Here is a 19,281-nt window from a genome sequence, read left to right as displayed (position 1 = left end):
ATGTCTTGAGGATTTTTCTCATGCTCTTACTCTTCACCATTTATATAATACACTATGTGTCCCTACAGATAGCTGCTTCCAAAATGGACCCCAACCACTTCCTCATGCTGGTCTTGTTGAGATTTGAGCTCTTTGATTATTTTAATGGAAGTTGTTCAAGCAAAGACCAGGTAAGCAACACCTCAACTATCATTCAGAAAAAAAATCGTTATGCCACCTATTGCTCTACTTAGTGATGAAATGCAACACAATTTGCAGGATGAACTGACACAGTGGAACCGCTTGACAGAAGAGATGCTGTACCTCCTTATCGTCATTATTGGTACAGTGTCACATCCTACTAATCAGACTTGGGAAGTTAGTTGGTTGGATAGAAACTGTACTATAGTGTCTGTGTCTTTTGTTTCCAGGTGAGCGCTATGTCCCAGGTGTCAGTCAGGTGACCAAAGAGGATGTGACAATGAGGGAGGTTATCCACCTGCTGTGCATTGAGCCCATGGCTCATAGTAGCCTGGTCAAGGGTCTGCCGGAGAACGTAAGCTGCACATACTGTATAAATTCTAGAGTTAATATCTAAGTTTTTATAAGGGAATAATCATTTGATAACAAGTTACAAAATATTTTTTGTAGGAGAGCCATGAAACAGGCCTGGAGACTGTAATTACCAAAGTTGCCACCTTCAAGTATGTAAAGACTGTGAAAGAGCTTATGCATTTTCCCCTTAATAGTCATTCCAGAGTGGTTTTAATCTGTCTGTTTTGCACTGTTTTAAGAAAACCGGGTGTGTCAGGGCATGGATTGTATGGACTAAAAAAAGAGCGTCTGGTAGAATTCAACCCTTTCTTCTACCATTATTCAAGATCACAGCATAGCAAGGTAATGCAATGTCTCAACACCAGTTTTACGATAAATTGACACAACTTTTGTTAAATATTCCTCATTTCATTATCTTTTATGGTTTGCAGGCAGAAGAGTCTCAGAAGAAGAGGAGGACTCAGGAGGGCAATGATAAAGGTGATCAATGTCTTTGCTCTGCACACACCTATGTATAGATACAAAATGTGACAATCTGTACTCCACTTGCAAATGAATCTGCGCTACTAACATTCCCTCTTTTTTTTTATTTTTTTTTGTTCTTAGCTCTGCGTCCACCGGTACCCCCAGCCTTCTGCCTAGCTTTCTCCAGCATAGTGCGTTTGCTCTGCTGTGACATAATCATCCATGTCCTGAGACGCGTCCTGCAGAGAGCTGCAGAGGACCGGTCGACTCATTGGACAGAAGCCATGATCCAGAGGGTACACATTACATGTGTTTTTTCCTTTTACAGAGTTTGCCTCGCTCGGAATTTGCCCTTAATTACTTAAACCACTTGCAGTAACAAAATGCATGCATTTACCACACAGGCCCTGCACTTGATCGGTCAGGCATTGATTGAAGAGAAAACGCAGCTTGAGCATAGCAATGTGGAGGAAGTGACCTTTGATTTCAGCCTCAAGGCCCGCAGTAAGTAAAAAAACTAATTGTTTTGTATGATCTTTTCATCACTCACTATTCAACATAGTTCTCAAAGCTATAAACTGGTTTGGTTTTGTGACAAAAATGTCTATTCGGTTCTTCCAGGAATCGGTTCAGAACACGGCAAGTCAGTGTTCCTCTTGTTGTCCAAGATTAAGGCTGTTCCTTCCCTTGAAGCTCAAAACGACATGGTCAAATGGGTTCTACAGGTAGGCTATTTAGTTAATACATTTTTTATCTCCAACAGTTCATTTTTGTAGACTGATGTATTTATTTTCTAGTTACCTTCATAATTTTATATGAATGTTTTTCTGCTAGATGTTTGAAATTGTCAAGTGCCTTAGAGAGAAGTCCAGTCCAACCGCCTCCATGAGCATGGATACAACCAAGCCAGAGGAGGTAAAAGAACAATAAATGATGAACTAAAAATTGTGCATTTAACGATACAATTGACTGGTCTTAACTTTTGCTTGCTCTATTTTGGGTAAGTACTTATAGGTTAAGTTCTATACTGCCACAGTGAGTGTGAGAAACTGGACTTTTTACAAAGGCTGCTCTGGGCAGGGTAACTAGAAGATTTGGTGGTTGCATGAGTGCAGATGAAATAACAGATTCAAGAGAGCTTCATGCCATTGTCTCCAACAATAAAATTTTAGTTGTAACTCCATTTCGGGGGCAGATACAATTATCCAAATTAAAGGGCTCCTTGTAGAGCTCAGAGCCGCCCTCTCTTTACATGACACAACCTCCCTCCTCCTAGGTTACAGCATCCCAACTCACCATTCATTTGGTTTCCAATTGGATCTGATTTCCAACCTTTTATTTAACCAGGAAAAGTCCCATTGAGTTACAGTAACTCTTCTCCCAGGGAGTCCTGGCCAAGACTGGCGGCAAAAAGTTTCAAAATACATTAAAGACAGGACAAAGGTTACAAACTACACCGCAAATCTCTGTACATACACTACTAGAACACAAACAATACATTACACTTAACTTAAGCTAATACAGACATACAACTTAAAGGGCATCTAGTTAAAAGCAATTACACTGTTCAGTCAGAGTTGATTTTAAAAGGTTTTTAAAAGTATTGAAAGGTGGAAGTGATTCTAGATTTAAGATGTTAAGGTGCCAAACACAATATAGCTCTCTGTCATGAAATTATAAGAAACAACGCAAACTGAATTGCATTGTGCATTGTTTCTCAGTATTGAGAAGTTTTGCTGTCTGACTTGTTAGACTTGTTATTATTCCAGAGTGCTCAGGACAAAGAGAAAGCTGAGCGCAAAAGGAAGGCAGAGGCAGCCAAACTCCACCGGCAGAAGATTATGGCCCAGATGTCAGAAATGCAGAAAAACTTCATTGAGTCAAACAAGATGCTGTATGAGAACATGCCAGAGAGCGGGTCACAGGGAGAGCCTGTTACATCTACTGACAGGTGAGAAGGACCATTTAAAATAAAAAAATAAATAAAAAAATCCATGTGTTTTTAGCTTAGTATTTGGCTAATTCTATTTTGGGTTATGTTTATTCCCCCTAGCTGTCTCATGGAGCACAGGGAGCTGTGTGTAGCCATCGGGCCCCACCGAGGCTCCTCTCCAGCCGAGAGGGAGGTGCTCACCTGCATTCTTTGTCAGGAAGAACAGGAAGTTGTGGCCCAGGCTCCAGCCATGGTGCTGACTGCGTGTGTCCAGAGGTCCACTGTTCTGACACAGTGCAGAGGAAAGATACCGACCAATAGAGCAGATGGTCAGTCCATTTACTAATCATTTAATTCTAACTGTAATTTGACTCTGACACATTGTATTTATCTCTTCAAGGGACAGGGACATCATATCCCCTCTTCATGCCTCCTGAACTGGCAGTTGGCACCCACACTGGCAGCTGTGGACATGTCATGCATGCCACATGTTGGCAGAAGTGAGTTATTACAAGAACAAATTTGCTAATTATTATTCTGTCAGCGCTCCCCTTTGTGTGTATATGTGTGTGGTCCGTTAGAAGGCACAATTGACAGTTAATTTGCCATTAAGTTGTTATTCTCTATATTTTTCAGATATTTTGAGGCTGTTCAGAATATGACCAGGAACCGGCTCCATGCTGAGCTGATCATCGACCTGGAGAATGGGGAGTACTTGTGTCCCCTGTGCAAGTCTCTGTGCAACACTGTTGTCCCTCTCATCCCGTTTGAAACATTAACGTTTAACTAGTAAGTCCAGTCCACCTTCTTCATGCCAATCTGCAATAGATCGTTGTTATTTATTAGTATAAAATAAATAGTTATTTGTTTTCCATGTACAGTGAAAATGCAGAGATAATTGGACAGCATTTGACCCTGCCTCGCTGGATCCAGATCATCTCTGCCAGGATTAAAGGACTCAAGTCAGTCACTCAGGATAATGGTAAGAAGACATACTCTACATACCATGATTGCATATCTTTGGATGAGTGGCACTGAAGAAGGCATGTGGCATTGGGAGGTTTTAGGTTCAGCCACTGCAGCTCTTTGCCTTACAGTGTTGCTTGGGTAGAAAGGCTTACCTTGATATAAGTTATTCAGCTTCAATAGTTACTTATGAGTGCCATCCAATGTCATTAGGGACTGTTCGTTATTTATTTCAGGGGACACCGGTGGAGTTTTAGGACCTTTAGTCAAAATAGACATGACCCTCCCCTCGCCTGTAATAATTTTTCTATGACCCTCCAAAACGATTTGGAAAAAAGGCATGACCCTCCCCCAATAATGTATCAATACCTTCTGTACTGGTTTGCGCTTGACAAATATATACAGATTCCCATTGTTTTTTTACAGCAATGACTTACATAACTAAACCTCTGCATTCTCATCTGACGCATCACACTCCTCTGTTATGGTGTGGTGGCCATTTCAGTAGATTTACTCACTAACGTTGTTTTGGAAACACAATAAGCATGGAAACTACCTGCATTACTGCATTACTTCAAATACTAAGTTACTCCGCTAGTAAAGTAGTATTCACATGAAATAAAACAATAAAACATTGAGACCATTCAGCAAAGGATACCGGGTAACATTCAACACACAAACTGGTTGCTATGGAGTCGTCACTAGGCTTCCTCCACTTCGCCTTTTAAACAAAGAAGAATAAACCTAAGTCCAAATCTACACAAAACCAGCAATCAATTAGTAAGCTGACATTAAACGTGGCATTTAGGAAACCTTTATTGCAACCTTTTCCTCCGGTGGTCCATTCCATAAATACCGAGCGGTCCCTTATGCCTAGTTGTTTGTGATGTGTGACACTCCGGTGATTATAATTGATCTTCTCTCTCGTGCAGATTGCAACACAGAAGGCAGTAGTGTTGATGGGGACACAGGGCTGTGTGGAGAGGGCCAGTCAGACTTTAGATCCATTCTGAGCTATGGTGTACAAGAACCGTGAGTGAAACTGTCATCTCCTTTGGTGTCCCTCAAGTATCTATGTTTTTCATTTAGCACGCAAGTTTGAACTCTATGCTGGTGGTTGTTTTCAGGAGGAAGTTCTCCGACAGCATAGCGGAGATGCTGGTTGTCTGCGCCACCACAGTTCACAGGGTGGGACTGCAGACGGCACCCAATGAGCTGTGCCCACATGTGCCCGTTATGGCTTGGAACACATGTGCTTTCACTATTCAGGCCATAGGTACAGTAGGAGTTACAAGGCTTATTGTGTCAATCTGTCGCTTTATGTTTTATTTTATTTATTTATTTATTTTCAATTTAATTCAAAAATACATTTGCATATCTTCACAGAAAATATATTGCAGGAAGAGGGAAAGCCACTGTTTGGGTCCTTACAAAACAGACAGGTTGGATGCCTCATGACTCGTTAACAGCTGTCAAATAATGCATATGATGTATCATAGTTCAGGTTTAACTTGGTCAGACATCAGTTTTTGAAATGCTTCTCTATTTTAGCTTGCAGGTCTGAAGGCAATTGTTCAGTTTTCAGCAGCTCAGAGACTTAAGAGCTCCCAGGCTGTCATTCAAAGGCATTTCCACGACATGTTGGGGGGTATGTGGTCATTTAAGAATACATCCATTTTTAAAAGTAAAAATTGTAGACATTGCACAGCTTTCTTCCATGTAAAGCATATTGTGATATGTAGTATGAAATGTGCTATATATTATGGCTTGTGTTCATAACTGTGACTTATTTCCCCAGTTTTGCTTCCGGGCATGGGCAGAAAAAACAGCCCTTCTCTTCTGGAGGTGGACTTTTTCCATCTTCTGGTAGGTTCCACCTAGAGGGAACAGCTTTGTTGAGAATGATGGACTCCAACTTGTCTTGTCCTCATCTCTCAACAAGTTCTTGTGTTTTGTCAGGTGGGGTTGGTGTTGTCTATACCTGCACTGTATCAGGAGGAGGCTGTAGACTTACAGCCGTCTGCAGTCAGCTCTGCCTACAACCACCTGCACATCCTGCATCTCGTCACCATGGCTCATATGCTGCAGGTCCTCATTTCCTCTAAAGGTACAAACCGCAAAACCATACATTCTGGTTCATTTAGAACATAGTAAAATAACAACGATGATTAAATAAAGGTGTCATTTCTACTTAGATTTCCCTGCAGTGGCTGGAGAGGAGACAGAGGAGGCGAGAGCAGCATCAGAGCTGTACACTACAGTGTGGTACAAGTGTTTCTCATCATCATATTATTTATCTGGCAAAATACATGAGCAGAATGAGCAAATTTTGTTTGACATTTAGTCAGTAGTATGTATGAGATCTGTGAATTTCTTGTTGGTTTTTTTTTCTTTCAGTTATCTTTTATTAGTTTTGTGGCAAACTAAAAGTGAATAAGGTACACTCTCCATACCCTACTGAATGACACACCAGTTTTTGTTAAAAATGCCAGCAACATGCAGCAACAACTATTTAAAGCTAGGACAAGCATGGCAGGGAATAGGTTTCCTGGCTATATAATCATGCGTTCAGATGTGCAATTCATTTGAGCTCATAACTCACGAACAGAATATTAGCTAAAAGAAAAGTTCATGTGTGATAATGAAATTTTAAATAAAATACAAATGTGTCCCTTTTACCCTGCAATAAAGAGAAAATTGTTCTTTTTCCAACATGAAACTAAATGATTTGCATTTCTGCTCCCAATTTAAATGGCAGCTCTTGACAGGAAAAAAAAACAAAACAAAAATCTTAGGAACATGAACATTTATTTTGTATTCGCCTGCTTCATAATCAAACTGGACAGGAATCAACCTCATGCTCACTTAGCAGAGGCAAACTTTGCTCGTTGTTCCCTTTCCATGCTGCATGCTCAGTGATTTACACGGTAATGTGGACTGCCCTCAGCTTGTTTGACCGATTGTTCTCTGGTTTGCTCATCAGGCTGATTCCAGATGTGTCCGGCAGCTCTGTGGCGGAAAGAGTGAATAGAGGAATCGAACCTTTCCTGCGCTGTGCTGCTCTCTTTTTCAGTTGCCTTACAGGAGTACATCCTCCAGAGGAGCTTTCTAGTACTGCTGGTAGGTGAAGTATTATATCATTTTAACATGCTACAAATGTCGATTTAATGAATTCATGCTGACATTTAGGGTCTTTGTAGTTACCTCTCAAGGTCAGATGGAGGCGCTATGCAGCTACTTGGCACTGCCCTCTAATGTGTTCCAGCTCTTCCAAGACCACAGAGACACTGTTACTCCACTGATGCAAAGGTACAGTATGTGATAAACATTGAGGCAAGGCCAATGTACGTATTTGATCAGTGATCTTTTCATATTGACTGAAGAGGTGAGCGGTTTTATGAAGTCTTTTTCCTCCTTAGGTGGAGTGGGAGTCCAGCTGTAACTAAAGTCATGAAAGGCAACATCCAGACAGTCAGGTAGACTTTGGCTTTTGTAATCTTTCAGTCCCACTTATATTTTGTAATAAAACATTACCTAATAATTGATCAATAAACTCTCCAGATACCCCAGGAGAAGAAATCGTTTGATTGATCTTCCTGAGGATTACAGTGCTCTCCTCAACCAAGCCAGCCATTTTCAGTTAAGTGGGGGGGACGGGGGACGGGGGATTGAAGTCTTTTCAGTTATCACCTTTCAGTGGGAAATCTGCCAGAGGTGTTCAACCCGCTTGTCTACTTTGTACTTTGTCCTCAGGTGCCCCAAGTCTACAGATGATGACAGGAAGCATCCAACCCTGTGCCTGTTTTGTGGGGCCATGCTGTGCTCTCAGAGCTCCTGCTGTCTCAGCCAGCTGGATGGAGACGATGTGGGAGCTTGCACCGCCCACGCTGCTACCTGTGGCGCTGGAGTGGGCATGTTCCTCAGGTGGGTCAATTCTAGGCCTTATAGGGATCAAGAGAATTATTTTCCAGCTTTAAAACTTGATTTTAACTGAATTATTTTACTTTGAATTGTATTCTTTCTTGCTTGAAATTTGCTATATAAATGAAGTTTGATTTCATGTTGACAGGATAAGAGAGTGTGAAATTGTGCTGATGGCCAGTAAGACTCGAGGAAGCACATACCCTGCTCCTTACCTAGACGATTATGGGGAGACTGATCCTCACCTTGGGTAAGAATTTTAGCTTCTTTTCCATGTGCCAAACTGTTATAACTTCTGCTTAGAATTGCAAATGTAGACATGTGTATATGTACATGCATATTGCCTCCTACAGGCAAATAGGTGAAAGCTGCTGCAATTTAAACCCATCCAGCACCTGCAGACGATGAGTGTTACAGCTGCAGTTTTAGGTCTACTGCACTAATTCTGTCACAAACCTGCACCTCCAGGTGCTTTTCATTAATGACACCATGTGTCCTTGTTAAGGACACATTGTGTCCTTAAGAAGGAGTTTAATGTCATTCAACAATGAGGTCACTGAAAGGAAACTACTAATCATATGAAACATTACTGCTTCTGTAGGCAGCATATAGGCATGGCCATGAAGTACATCATTTTGTCATATACAGTATGAAATGTATTGTGTTTTTTTGGACAAACCCTTGAATAAATCAGGCCTTTTGTCTTTTAATTTCTAGAAGGGGCAATCCATTGCACCTTTGCCCAGAACGCTACAAGAAGCTGAACCAGCTGTGGCAGCAGCACTGCATCCTGGAAGAAATTGCCCGCAGCCTAGAGGTGGTCAACGTTATGTTTGCCTTTGAGTGGCAGATGTTGTGATGATTGCTCCAGCTGTGGTCGCCGGGAAGTTAAGAGCACAGCCATAGAGCACAATCTGCTCCAATGCTCCTAAGGCGCACTCACACTCACACTCACACTCACACACACACACACACACACACACACACACACACACACACACACACACACACATAAACAAAACCTCCTATATAGGAGGCCTGAACAGCCAATCCCTCCGCGATGAAACCCCTGCTGGAGTCGAGAGAGGTGGGACAGTCAGAGAGGAATAGTGGAGGGTGATGAATAATGAGTAAACCCAAGTCGCCTTGTTTTAATTTGATTGTCTGCTGTGAGAATGAGTTACTCCTAGAGAATTGTTATTTACAAAAAGGCTCATTCAAATAAAGACAAGCCTCAGATACACACGAAAATGTTTCAGTTATCAGTTTATATATTTGTTTTCTCTCAGTAATGCTGTGAATTTTCTGCATTCTCTTTTGGTGTTAGCAATTATGATTTGTCATAAGTTATAATTGTTGAATTGTGCTGGTTTTGAAGGGTACATTTGAAAATTAGGCATGGTCAGCGATCTCACACATTTTTGCTTTCGACCATTATGTAAAAGGTCCAAATGATGCAGCCACATCCTATTGTCACCTTTACTCACATATAGAAAGCATATGTAATGGTTAAAACATGTATAGAATACATTATTTTTTGAAGTTGTATTAAAACAAACTCAGTATTCTGAAAGGCGTATACAGTAACATGCCTCCATGATTTCCTGTTATAGAAGCATTTAATAAGAAGACATTTTGACACTAAAGTTTTCTGAATATTTCAGCCACATCTTGACATTTATGGTTGTATGTCCTCACTGATGTCAAGAATCAGTGAGTGAATTAAATGAAAACAAGCTACAAATCCTATTGGGACAAAGTGATTATGATGATCAGATATCCACTGTATGTTTGTAATGATTAAAACATATCGAGGGGACCATTGCTAGACAGATTATTTGAGTCACATTTCACCATGTGGTGGGAATCCACTTAACACAAATTGAATTTAAGTAATAAAAAAATCAATATTTTATTTAGGAAGGGAATTTACTTTTTATTGAAAAGTAAAATATGTGTGAATAAAAAAATGTCCACCTTTTTGTGTTGTTTGGCAGTACTATTTGACTTTCAGGCTGTGGAAATAAAGACTCTAGCCAATATACAGCTGAACTGTTCCTGTGCCATGAATCCAGCTTGTGTCTATAATATCTGATGTGTTATGTGATTAGATTTGTTTTATTATAATGGAATAAAAATCTCTTCTCATTGCACACCCATAGAATCAATTAATGATCTATTTTCCATCATCAATATTGCGCAATCCATCAAGTGAGAGGCAAAAATCTGCTGCATTCTCTTATTTCAGAATTGTGATGCTGCGTTTTAACTTAATGTCTCAAAGACGTAATTAAAACTTAACTAAACCACACATTTTTATTTAGTTTTTATTTTTTATTTCCCCCAATGTTTAAGCTGTAATTGTCCTTCTCACCTGCCATGTGCTCTATAATTCCTGAAGCAGGCAGAAAAGGCAGACTTCTTTTGACCAACAGACAATGTCCTGTCAAAGGCTTAATCATTAAAACTAAGTAAAACATGGAAGCTTAGTTTGCAATGTACTGGTTTGGATCTCTTATAAAACAATCACAAACAACAAAATCCGACCATCACCAGCTCAGAATGTGTTTGTCAAGCTTTTGGTTGCTCATCCCAGTGAAAATGACAGTTTTTTTCATAAGACCATGGTGGCATTGCTGAGGCACATAAGAGTCATTATAGTGATGGCTTAACCGTTAAAAATGGATGATGTGATGTGTACTCTGTTACACTGGTACAACTTTGTTTGCTAAAGTCCGGTAAAATGCACAGCAAGGATCCAAAAATGTTACTATTGATTTTATCACCCAGAACTAATGTAGATTTCAAGTCAAAGTACCCTGCACCTACATTTGTGGAATTTAATTTATATATATAATTTATATAATATATATATATATAATATATATATATATATATATATATATATATATATATATATATATATATCTTCTCTTCTTGCTATAGTAATTTCAAAAAAATATTGACTGCATTTTCTATCATACTTGGAAGCAAAATCAGACCAAAAATGTGGGCTTCAACTTCAACGACCCACATCACTAATTTGTCTTCATCAAACAATTATATATTTCACGTTCATTTTGATTCCAGTGTTGCAACTGACGGCTATACAAAACTTTGTTTTGTACACATGTTGCAAAATCACGATACACAGGCAATAACATATCAGAAGACAGATGTACAAAAAATATGTAATAAAATCATTAATAGTTGTAAAAAGTCAACAAGGCATTATCTGCATTTTGGAAAAGAGCTACTGTCAGACTAGCAAATGTATTATATATTATTGTGTCATATTTCCCACAATATATTTTAGTTTCCACACACAAACACCCCTGTATAGGTATTTATTAGTTCTAATTCTTGACTTATATGGATAACAACCAATAAATGTAACATAACAACTCTTTTTAAGTAACGAGGAAAAGGCCCTTACTTAGGCGTTCAGGGATGCTGTTTACTGAGGCCTGAGAAAGGTCAACTGGCTTCAGGTATTTCCTTTGGTGGCACATTGTCCGGCCCATAGTGTGCTTTAGAGGTGGAGGGAACATTAATGTTTGGATCTCCATTGTTGGCTGTGTCTATCTGGTTGCTCTTGCCAAGGCTCTTGATGATGTTCAGGTTGGTGCGGGCAGTTTCCATAAAGCTGTTTTCCAGCAGCCAGCCATCAGATTCAGAGTCGAGGTTGCCCTGTCTCAGCACATTTTCCAGGGAGGTCTGGAGGTAACGAACCCCTGTCAACACCGACAGCTAAAACAAGACACACAGATATTAGTGACAGTCAGATTACAATAGGTCAAAGAACTAGTTTTGTATGTTTCGTTTGGTATGGAGTCATTTTGTATTTGATGTAGAGTAATTTAAACTGAGTAGAGGACAATAGTAGAGTCCACTTCAGGTGCTGCATGGACGACCCATAGATAATAAGATAGTATAGATTAGCTCAAGGTTTAGTACTGCAAGTGTGTGAAGTGAATGTGCAATCCCAGTGTTAGTGTTATTGCTATGTATTTTTTAAATGTGAGAAAAGAAAAAGGCACCAGCCAACCTTTTCTTATTACCTTTTAAGTGATTTAACTAACTAATGTCTCATATTTCAAACAGTTTTAAGATAAAGAAAAGTTTAATGCAACACACCAGCACAAATGCAGCTTTTTTTTTTGGAGAACTCTGTCTCTTAAAGAGTACTGCCCTGAACGATGCAGCATAACCAGAGATGTTGTCTTCTTCCTTGTCAAACCCATGGTGCCTACATTACCCACAATGCACCAGAAACAGTTAAGTTGGAGATTCAAGTGTTACGCTAGCAGTGAGCATAAACCTAGCTTTAACCAAGGAGGTAAACTTCGCTTCAGAACTAGAACCTCCTATGGTGCCATTTTGTTGCTACCTTGCCATCACCTCCCGTTAGCATTCCACTGACTAGCATTCATTTTGGCGCCACTTGACAGCGAATAACTTTACATCTGAAGCGTTTAAACTCTATTTCTAGACTCTATTTGGCTAACCATTGTGTCACATAGTAGAGGAATTACCGTATAGTACAGGATAAGCTTGCAGGCAGTTTCGACTTACATGAGCTGTTTAGGATTAATTACTAATGTTAACTAGCATTTTAGTTAGCAATAATTAGCCTGTGCCCATGTTATCTCCTTACATATACATAAACTCTCCTTCTCTGTAAGATTGGGAATGATTGAGATTTCTCTTGGCACAGCTACCAGAAGACTTACAACTTTCAGACACGTTGCTCACATCACATTTACGCTGTCTCTCTCAGTTGGAGGCTGCGCAGTAAAGCTGGCCATCACTGGAAAAGTGCTTCTAATAGCCTTCACTGGTCTCCGTCCAGAGCAACGGGGTCTGTTGGTCCATTATATACGGTCTATGGCTTTAACACAAACAAGCGGGCTACAGACGTCAACATTGCCTCAAGTTACGTCATGAGGCAATTTATCAGAGTAGTGGGGCCACATAAGCTGTATAACGTTTTTGACAAACTGGTATGTAAAAAAATGTGGAGTTCCCCTTTAACTTCCCCATTAAGACATTATGTTGTTATAAACCTGTCTCTCCTCACCTCAAACAGCCAGGTGATGAGGACTGTGAGGCCAATGGACTGCATGATGTGGGTGTAGTACTCCAGCAGCGCCTGGCGACACCCTTTCATCCACAGGTTCAGCTCTTCAGTCTGATGCTCATAGTTGAAGTGAGCGGAATTGTTGGTGATCTGCTGCTGGATGCAGGGCCGAGGGGAGTTGATGTTGCAGCAGCTGAAGGGCACTCCATCCATCAAGTACTTCCCCTCCACGTTACTTCTTAATCGGCTAGAAAGGAGGAAAAAGAAGGAGAAACTCAGGATCCGACTTAATGCTTTTTTTGCAGCAGTGTGTGCATATGTCTTTGTTTGGGACTGTACTAAAATTATGTCAGTAACTTTTACAAATTCCTGTTTTACGACATCTTTAGTATGAATATACTCTCTTGCACTTACTCTGCCACCTCTTTTTTGGACATATCCAGGTAACGGTTGCTGATCCACTGGATTTGAAACCAATCTTTATAGCCATTGTTCCCACAGCACTGGAACTCTATATGCAGCATGTCCACAGTTCGCTTCAGGAAGCATCGTCCTGGTGTGTCTGTGTCCTTGTAGAACCTGATGGCCTCTGCCAGCCCCAGGTTCAGAGACTCCTCTAGCTCTCCACGCATGCTGTAACACATCAGAGCCCCAACCAGCACACAGAAGGTGAAGAAGAAGGTACATATTATGTAGGGCAGCATGATCAGCTTCCAGCGCAAGAACTTGGTGGTGTCCACACAGTCGTAGCAGATCTTCCCACCCAGGAAGTTTATGGCACAGGCGATGAGGCCCACAGCGATTAGCATGTTGGGCACGTACTGGATGTCCCTCTCAGCCATCAGCTCTCCTCGCTTGTTGATCTCCACCTTGAGGAAGAGCCCCAGGCTGAACAGGATGACCCCTGTCACGACTGAGATCCAGTTCAGAATCCACAGCACCTGAGCCAGCTTGTCTCTCTTGGTCTTGGTGAACCTCAATCTCAAGACCGCCATCATGTATCTATAACTCTCTCAATTTTCTTTTAAGTCTAAGGGGGGATTAAGGGTGGGACACAGGTAAAGCAGGGGCGAGGAGCAGGTTATCCTCCATGGAGTGTGGGGGACCAAGGGGAGGGGGATTGTTTGTACAGTTCTCTGAAGGTCCTCTCATAAGCAGCTTAGCCTGGTAGTCGTGATAGATATCTTGTGGACACTGCATTATGGGTATACTGTAGATGCATGGAAAACACTGTTAAGACAAAATACAATGACACATGATCAGTTGTAAACAAACAGAGAAATTAAACAAGATGTAATTTGGTTTTAAAAAAAAATCCTTTTAAATCCACTCGTCCTGACATGTCTTTCTGGACAAAGCTCCTAAAAATAAAATTTAAGAATTAAGAAGTCTACTGTACCGACCTTATTTGGGTCAGCAGTCACATTGAACATCTGACATCGTTCTCCTCTGTTTCTTTGCTGACATCCTCAGATTTAGTCCTGAGAGAGGCGAGTGGTCGTAGCAACACAGCATAAAGGCAGCATCACAGAGAGACTAGTAGCCAAGTCCTGACCCTCCTCCTAATCCCCTTTAATCATTAATCAGCCCTGGGCCCAAGAGGGATTTGGACACACCTTCTGCCACCTACACATATCTGACTGTCCCTACACTGTGAGAGTAATGGATGATGGCCATTGTGTGTTCATTTGTGTAGTAGTAAAAAAGAGACATCCAACTGGACATATAATATACAAAAGTAAATAAAGGTCATAAAGAGTCAACTAAGTTAACTAAATACTTACTGACACAATTATGGAAAGACAAAACTACTGTTGGACACCTTCCAGTAGGGCTGCAGCTAACAATTATTTTCATTATTAATGAATCTGCTAATCATTTTCTTGATTTATTTAAATGTCCAAAAAATTGTATAATGTATAATATACAACAGCTCAAGGTGATGTCTTCAAATGTCTATTTAATTTGACTGATCGACTTATCATTGCAGCTCTCCAGGCATATGGTGTTTTTGTCCACAATGAGTTATGTCATAGCAACAGCATAGCCTTTGCAAAATTGTGAAAAGAAAACTGGTTGTGACATCACTGACTGTGGTGTGGCCAAAAGTGCCAAATGCCTGACAGATCCAAGCTGTAGAGAGCAGAGTACTCATTTTTACCTCCTGCTATCATCCTGCTCATCCCCCCCAGCCCCCTGCTGGTCTGAGCTATTCTGTTTGCAACTTTAATTTCAACACACACACACACACACACACACACACACACAAACACACACACACACACACACACAGCCAGACTGCAAATCAGCCAATGAAACATTAACTGAGAGTGAGATTAGTGGATTAACATGCACCAAAGTAGCTTGTGTAAGAAGAGAACAGTATCGTAGCCACAGGGCCAGTCAGCTAATCTACAAGGCAGACAGAACACACACAGCACTCACCTCTGTGCAGACAAAGAGAGAAGCCTGACGAAGCTACTGGAAAACTAAACCACGTCTCCAAGTAAGTATTGAGAATCCAACAAATATTTACAATGTATGTATGGAGGCTCCTCAAAATAATTACTACCACGTTCACGCTTTAATCTGTTCTTGCACAATCCATTGATCTAATAATGGAAACATATCTAAGAGAGAAGTTTTCCAGGCTTAAGTGTAAGTTGTTCATTGAGATACCCTAAGTACATTACATTATGGTTAAAACACTTTAACAGTACATAAGATATTTTCATAAATAACTTTTTTTTTTTTTTTTTTTTTTTTTTTTGCTGTAATGAACTATAATTTCTTTTCCCCAGTAATGCTCCCTTGATCCCACCATGTGAACTCCCTTTTCTCGTTGTGGGTCTGAGGACATCATGCTGGATACACAGGGCCAGTGGTCCGAGGCATTAGCCGACAACAACATGAGAGCCATTATCTGCTGGCTGCGGAAGCTTACGGCTAAAGGTATATTAGGATTTGACTGCCATAAAACTAGAATTTAGAACTCGGATGATTTGGCTTATAAATTTCTCTCTTTATTTTCTCTCTGCTTTTCTATTTTATTATGTTTGATCAGATAGGAGAGAGGAGAAATGAATACACTTTGATACAGGGTATGGTGACTCAGCTGGACAGACAACATGGGTGCATTTGGACTTCTGAAGACTGCACAGACCATTGCTATCCTCCTCCTAATCTGCAGGCCATGCTAAAGCTCGTGCTGGTGCCTCATATCGACAACATGTCAATCCAAGCACTCGTATCCATCCAAATACATCATCAACAAATTCTTTTTTCTTCTATCGTGCTCTGTTCTGCTTTATTAATAAATACTGTGTATTTGATTCCGGTTATTAGTTCTTAACGTTTATGTATCACAGTTCATCTACTTTATTCTGGATTTGGCGAACTTCCTGCAGTGCAAGGATGACCTCTTTAAATCTTTCTGCCACGCTTGTACTATTCCTTCCAGCTTTTCCCAACATATCAGGGCTTTCTGGATGCTTGATCATGGACACATCAAGGTACATAACCAAGAAGCAAAATAGATTTTTACATTAGGGGAGTGGCTGATTCTATTTAAGTCATTAAAATGAGCATGTGCATGCTGACTGTGATGTGAGTGCAATTCAGGGGCCACTTAACCATCCTGTTGATTACATTAGCGTCTGTTTCAGCAGCCATAATGGACTGCAGGTGACACTAATGGGCCACTTGAGTAGTGCTTATGATTAATGTAATAATGCTCCACTGTGCCACTTTATAGGGATGAATCTACAGTATACCTCTCTTTTGAAAGACAATATTCTTTCATGGATGGTAAGAAATGTGCCAGTTTATTTCTTGATCACAAGTAGGGGAGGTATAACTGACATATTAAATGTAAGTCGAAAAAAAACTCAGAATGCTGCTTTATGTAATGTTACATTCTACCCAGGCTTCCATGGAGTTATTTCTAAGCCGCAGGGCAAGCAGCCTCAGTTGGTGTTAAGGTACCTCCACTAGACCAGAGCACTGAGGATGCTAAGCTCTGTGCAGATGTGTTACTTCTAAACAGGTACATTCTGGTACATTAATGGCTAGCCAGTCATATGTTGAATCATCACTTATTGTCTTACTGTGTGTCGTTGACAATGTATTTGGTCTCCAGTTGTGTCTCTGAAGCCTGGGCTCTGCTGAAGAGAGGCCACACAGAATGTGACAACGTGGTCATGTACCTCCTCCAGGCTTGTAATTGACTTGGTCTATGTGCAGAGACTTTAACGTGCATCCCTGCAAAATGCAATGTAGGTGAATGTCTTGTAATACAGCGAAACATATGCAACATATTCAGCCTTGAAATTACTTTTTTTACCTAATTTTTTTAACAGGGTGCCAGAGGCACTGTAAATGGGACTACAGGGTCACAGCTGCCACTGATGAACAAAAGTAAGGCAGATTAAATGAATTTTAAATGGTATCCAAATAGAATAAACTACATTAAATTTAACCATAATTATTTGCAGGAAGGCCACCCTGCCCGCTGTCTGCCAAACTGTATCAGGCCCAGAGAGTCAACACAGTGTCCCCAGAGGAACTGGTCCAACTACTCAGAAAGGCTGTGATGGAAGCCACATCCCAAGATAAGGTACTGTAGTTGTAGATGGCATGTGGACAGCAGAGGTTGAAAATATGTTCAGTACCCCAGAGAACTCAGCAGATAATTTCTCTGTTCTTTATTCCAGTGAGGTGGTGTGGCCGGCGCACACAGAGAGAAAATCGAACAGCAGAGAGATGTTTCTGTCAACGCAGGCTCTCCGTCACCTCACGCCCAGCCCCTCCCCAATGGACATGGTAGAAGAAACGAAGCAAACAGTACATACAGATGAACCAGAAGAGGAACGGCCTGTCCAATAATGCATGTGTTGACCACAACAACATGAATGTTTTTTCTTTGAAGAAAAGAGTGGAACCCCTTCATCAGTTGATGGTGACGCCTTCCCAGATTGCCTTGAGCTGACAATGACACTAGATGGCGCCACAGACCCCTTTTTTTCTGGGCAACTTGAACAAAGACGTTTTGGTAGATCTGGTGCTTTTTGCAGAGGGTAATCTTCGTGTTGAATTTTATTTTCACACCATTCACATTAAGAGGCAGTCATAAGATAAAGAGAAACTTGAACTCTTTCCTAGAGGGAGAAGAGGATGTTCAGACAGATGTTTTCTCAGGCGAGGATCTTTTCAGTGATGCAGTTTCAGGAATTTCCATGGATGAAACACTTCCTGTACACAACAACAGGTCAGAGGTCATCTTATCACACACTATACCTATGGTGCACCTAACACTGGTGAGTAAATTAAAACTACATAATATATTGTTTACCTATGGTCCAGTTGCACATTATTTCTTCCCCCTCAGTTCTACAGTAATGAGGTCAGCCAATCAGCGCCTTCCCTATGTGAGCCCCAGGTGGAGAGTCACAGCTTCCACTCACCTGACTACGGTGTGTAGGTGCATCCAACTGAAGGGACAAAAATATATCATACTAAGCTGTGGTTTACTTAATGTTAACATCACTGCATCGACTTTTATCAGCTGAGAAAATATCTTGCTGTAAAGGAGAAGAAATCCTTCATGGTCCCCCTGATGTCACAGATTTGTGGAGATCTGCATTGCCACTCAGCCAAGAAGAACAATCGTATTGCATCCCTTCACAGATTTTCGGTTTTAGTGAAGCAGGCTGTTTCCTGGAAGAACGTCACCAGGTAGGCAATATCTGTCTTTAATATATATATATATATATATATATATATATATATATATATATATATATATATATATATATATATATATATAATATAAATGGGTCTCTTCATGTGTAATGCTTTACACCGTATGTGCCCAGAAAACATATGAGCATCACCAGCAAGAGGAAGCAGTGGGATGCTTCAATCAAGACCTTTCCTGTGCCTGAAACCACTCAGGACATGCTGACTGACCTTCCTCAGAGCCTTCTGCCAGAGGATCATGTAGCCAGTGGCCCAGGGGTCTCAGCAGGGACCGCTCAGCAGGACATTGCCCTTCTCACCCCCATGTGTAGCTCTATTTTCCCCACACAGCTTCAGATCTCTGGTATCCCTCAGACCCCCAGCCTAACCTGCAACATCACAACCACCTCTGCTCCTTCTGACATCACCAACGAGAACGCCCCCAAAGCCCAATTAAAAACAGATGAACCCTGTGTCCAGAGCACCTCAGCCTGGCTCAATCGTTGCAAAATGGGCAGCTCGTGGAAACAGGACCCGGAAACCTGTAGAGCTTCCACTGGCCTTCTATCTGCTACAGAGCCAGGAGCAGCTATCCCATCAGGTGAAGAATTTTGGATGATTTTTATTATTATTATTATTTCAAATA

At 40.9% G+C, this 19,281-nt stretch overlaps 2 protein-coding genes across 2 annotated transcripts in view; one reads left to right on the top strand and one right to left on the bottom strand.

Moving 5' to 3' along the window:
• ubr1 (ubiquitin protein ligase E3 component n-recognin 1) overlaps positions 1–9,865 on the top strand; it is a 22,439-nt gene extending 12,574 nt beyond the window's left edge. Inside the window, exons 19-47 of the mRNA XM_028565145.1 lie at positions 69–170; positions 259–322; positions 411–535; positions 631–683; positions 774–876; positions 966–1,014; positions 1,141–1,295; positions 1,404–1,503; positions 1,621–1,724; positions 1,834–1,914; positions 2,769–2,950; positions 3,053–3,261; positions 3,333–3,432; positions 3,569–3,721; positions 3,814–3,914; positions 4,831–4,930; positions 5,026–5,174; positions 5,285–5,340; positions 5,450–5,546; positions 5,697–5,764; positions 5,858–6,005; positions 6,094–6,163; positions 6,882–7,018; positions 7,099–7,207; positions 7,318–7,374; positions 7,460–7,537; positions 7,652–7,822; positions 7,968–8,069; positions 8,537–9,865. Of these exons, the coding sequence (XP_028420946.1) occupies positions 69–170; positions 259–322; positions 411–535; positions 631–683; positions 774–876; positions 966–1,014; positions 1,141–1,295; positions 1,404–1,503; positions 1,621–1,724; positions 1,834–1,914; positions 2,769–2,950; positions 3,053–3,261; positions 3,333–3,432; positions 3,569–3,721; positions 3,814–3,914; positions 4,831–4,930; positions 5,026–5,174; positions 5,285–5,340; positions 5,450–5,546; positions 5,697–5,764; positions 5,858–6,005; positions 6,094–6,163; positions 6,882–7,018; positions 7,099–7,207; positions 7,318–7,374; positions 7,460–7,537; positions 7,652–7,822; positions 7,968–8,069; positions 8,537–8,678 (3,165 nt within the window). The 3' untranslated portion in view covers positions 8,679–9,865. The remainder of the gene's footprint in view (positions 1–68; positions 171–258; positions 323–410; positions 536–630; positions 684–773; positions 877–965; positions 1,015–1,140; positions 1,296–1,403; positions 1,504–1,620; positions 1,725–1,833; positions 1,915–2,768; positions 2,951–3,052; positions 3,262–3,332; positions 3,433–3,568; positions 3,722–3,813; positions 3,915–4,830; positions 4,931–5,025; positions 5,175–5,284; positions 5,341–5,449; positions 5,547–5,696; positions 5,765–5,857; positions 6,006–6,093; positions 6,164–6,881; positions 7,019–7,098; positions 7,208–7,317; positions 7,375–7,459; positions 7,538–7,651; positions 7,823–7,967; positions 8,070–8,536) is intronic.
• Positions 9,866–11,296: 1,431 nt separating this feature from the next.
• On the bottom strand, positions 11,297–13,894 carry prph2lb (peripherin 2-like b). Its single transcript, XM_028566351.1, has 3 exons — positions 13,314–13,894; positions 12,900–13,146; positions 11,297–11,569 (listed from the first exon to the last, which is right to left on the bottom strand). The coding sequence occupies exons 1-3, from the start codon at positions 13,892–13,894 to the stop codon at positions 11,297–11,299; spliced, it is 1,101 nt and encodes a 366-aa protein (XP_028422152.1).
• Between the last annotated feature and the right edge of the window lie 5,387 nt (positions 13,895–19,281).

Source organism: Perca flavescens, chromosome 20 (assembly GCF_004354835.1).
Source record: "Perca flavescens isolate YP-PL-M2 chromosome 20, PFLA_1.0, whole genome shotgun sequence".
Classification (NCBI taxonomy): Eukaryota; Metazoa; Chordata; class Actinopteri; order Perciformes; family Percidae; genus Perca; species Perca flavescens.
The sequence above is the reverse complement of the archived record's forward strand: the minus strand, read 5'-3'. Positions and strand labels throughout refer to the sequence as shown.

Coding starts and splice junctions, on each gene's coding strand:
- prph2lb (XM_028566351.1), bottom strand. CDS start 13,894: ATGGCGGTCTTGAGATTGAGGTTCACCAAGACCAAGAGAGACAAGCTG. Junction 13,147..13,313: donor TCCAAAAAAGAGGTGGCAGA/GTAAGTGCAAGA, acceptor CCTCCTTTCTAG/CCGATTAAGAAGTAACGTGG. Junction 11,570..12,899: donor TCATCACCTGGCTGTTTGAG/GTGAGGAGAGAC, acceptor GTCTTGTTTTAG/CTGTCGGTGTTGACAGGGGT.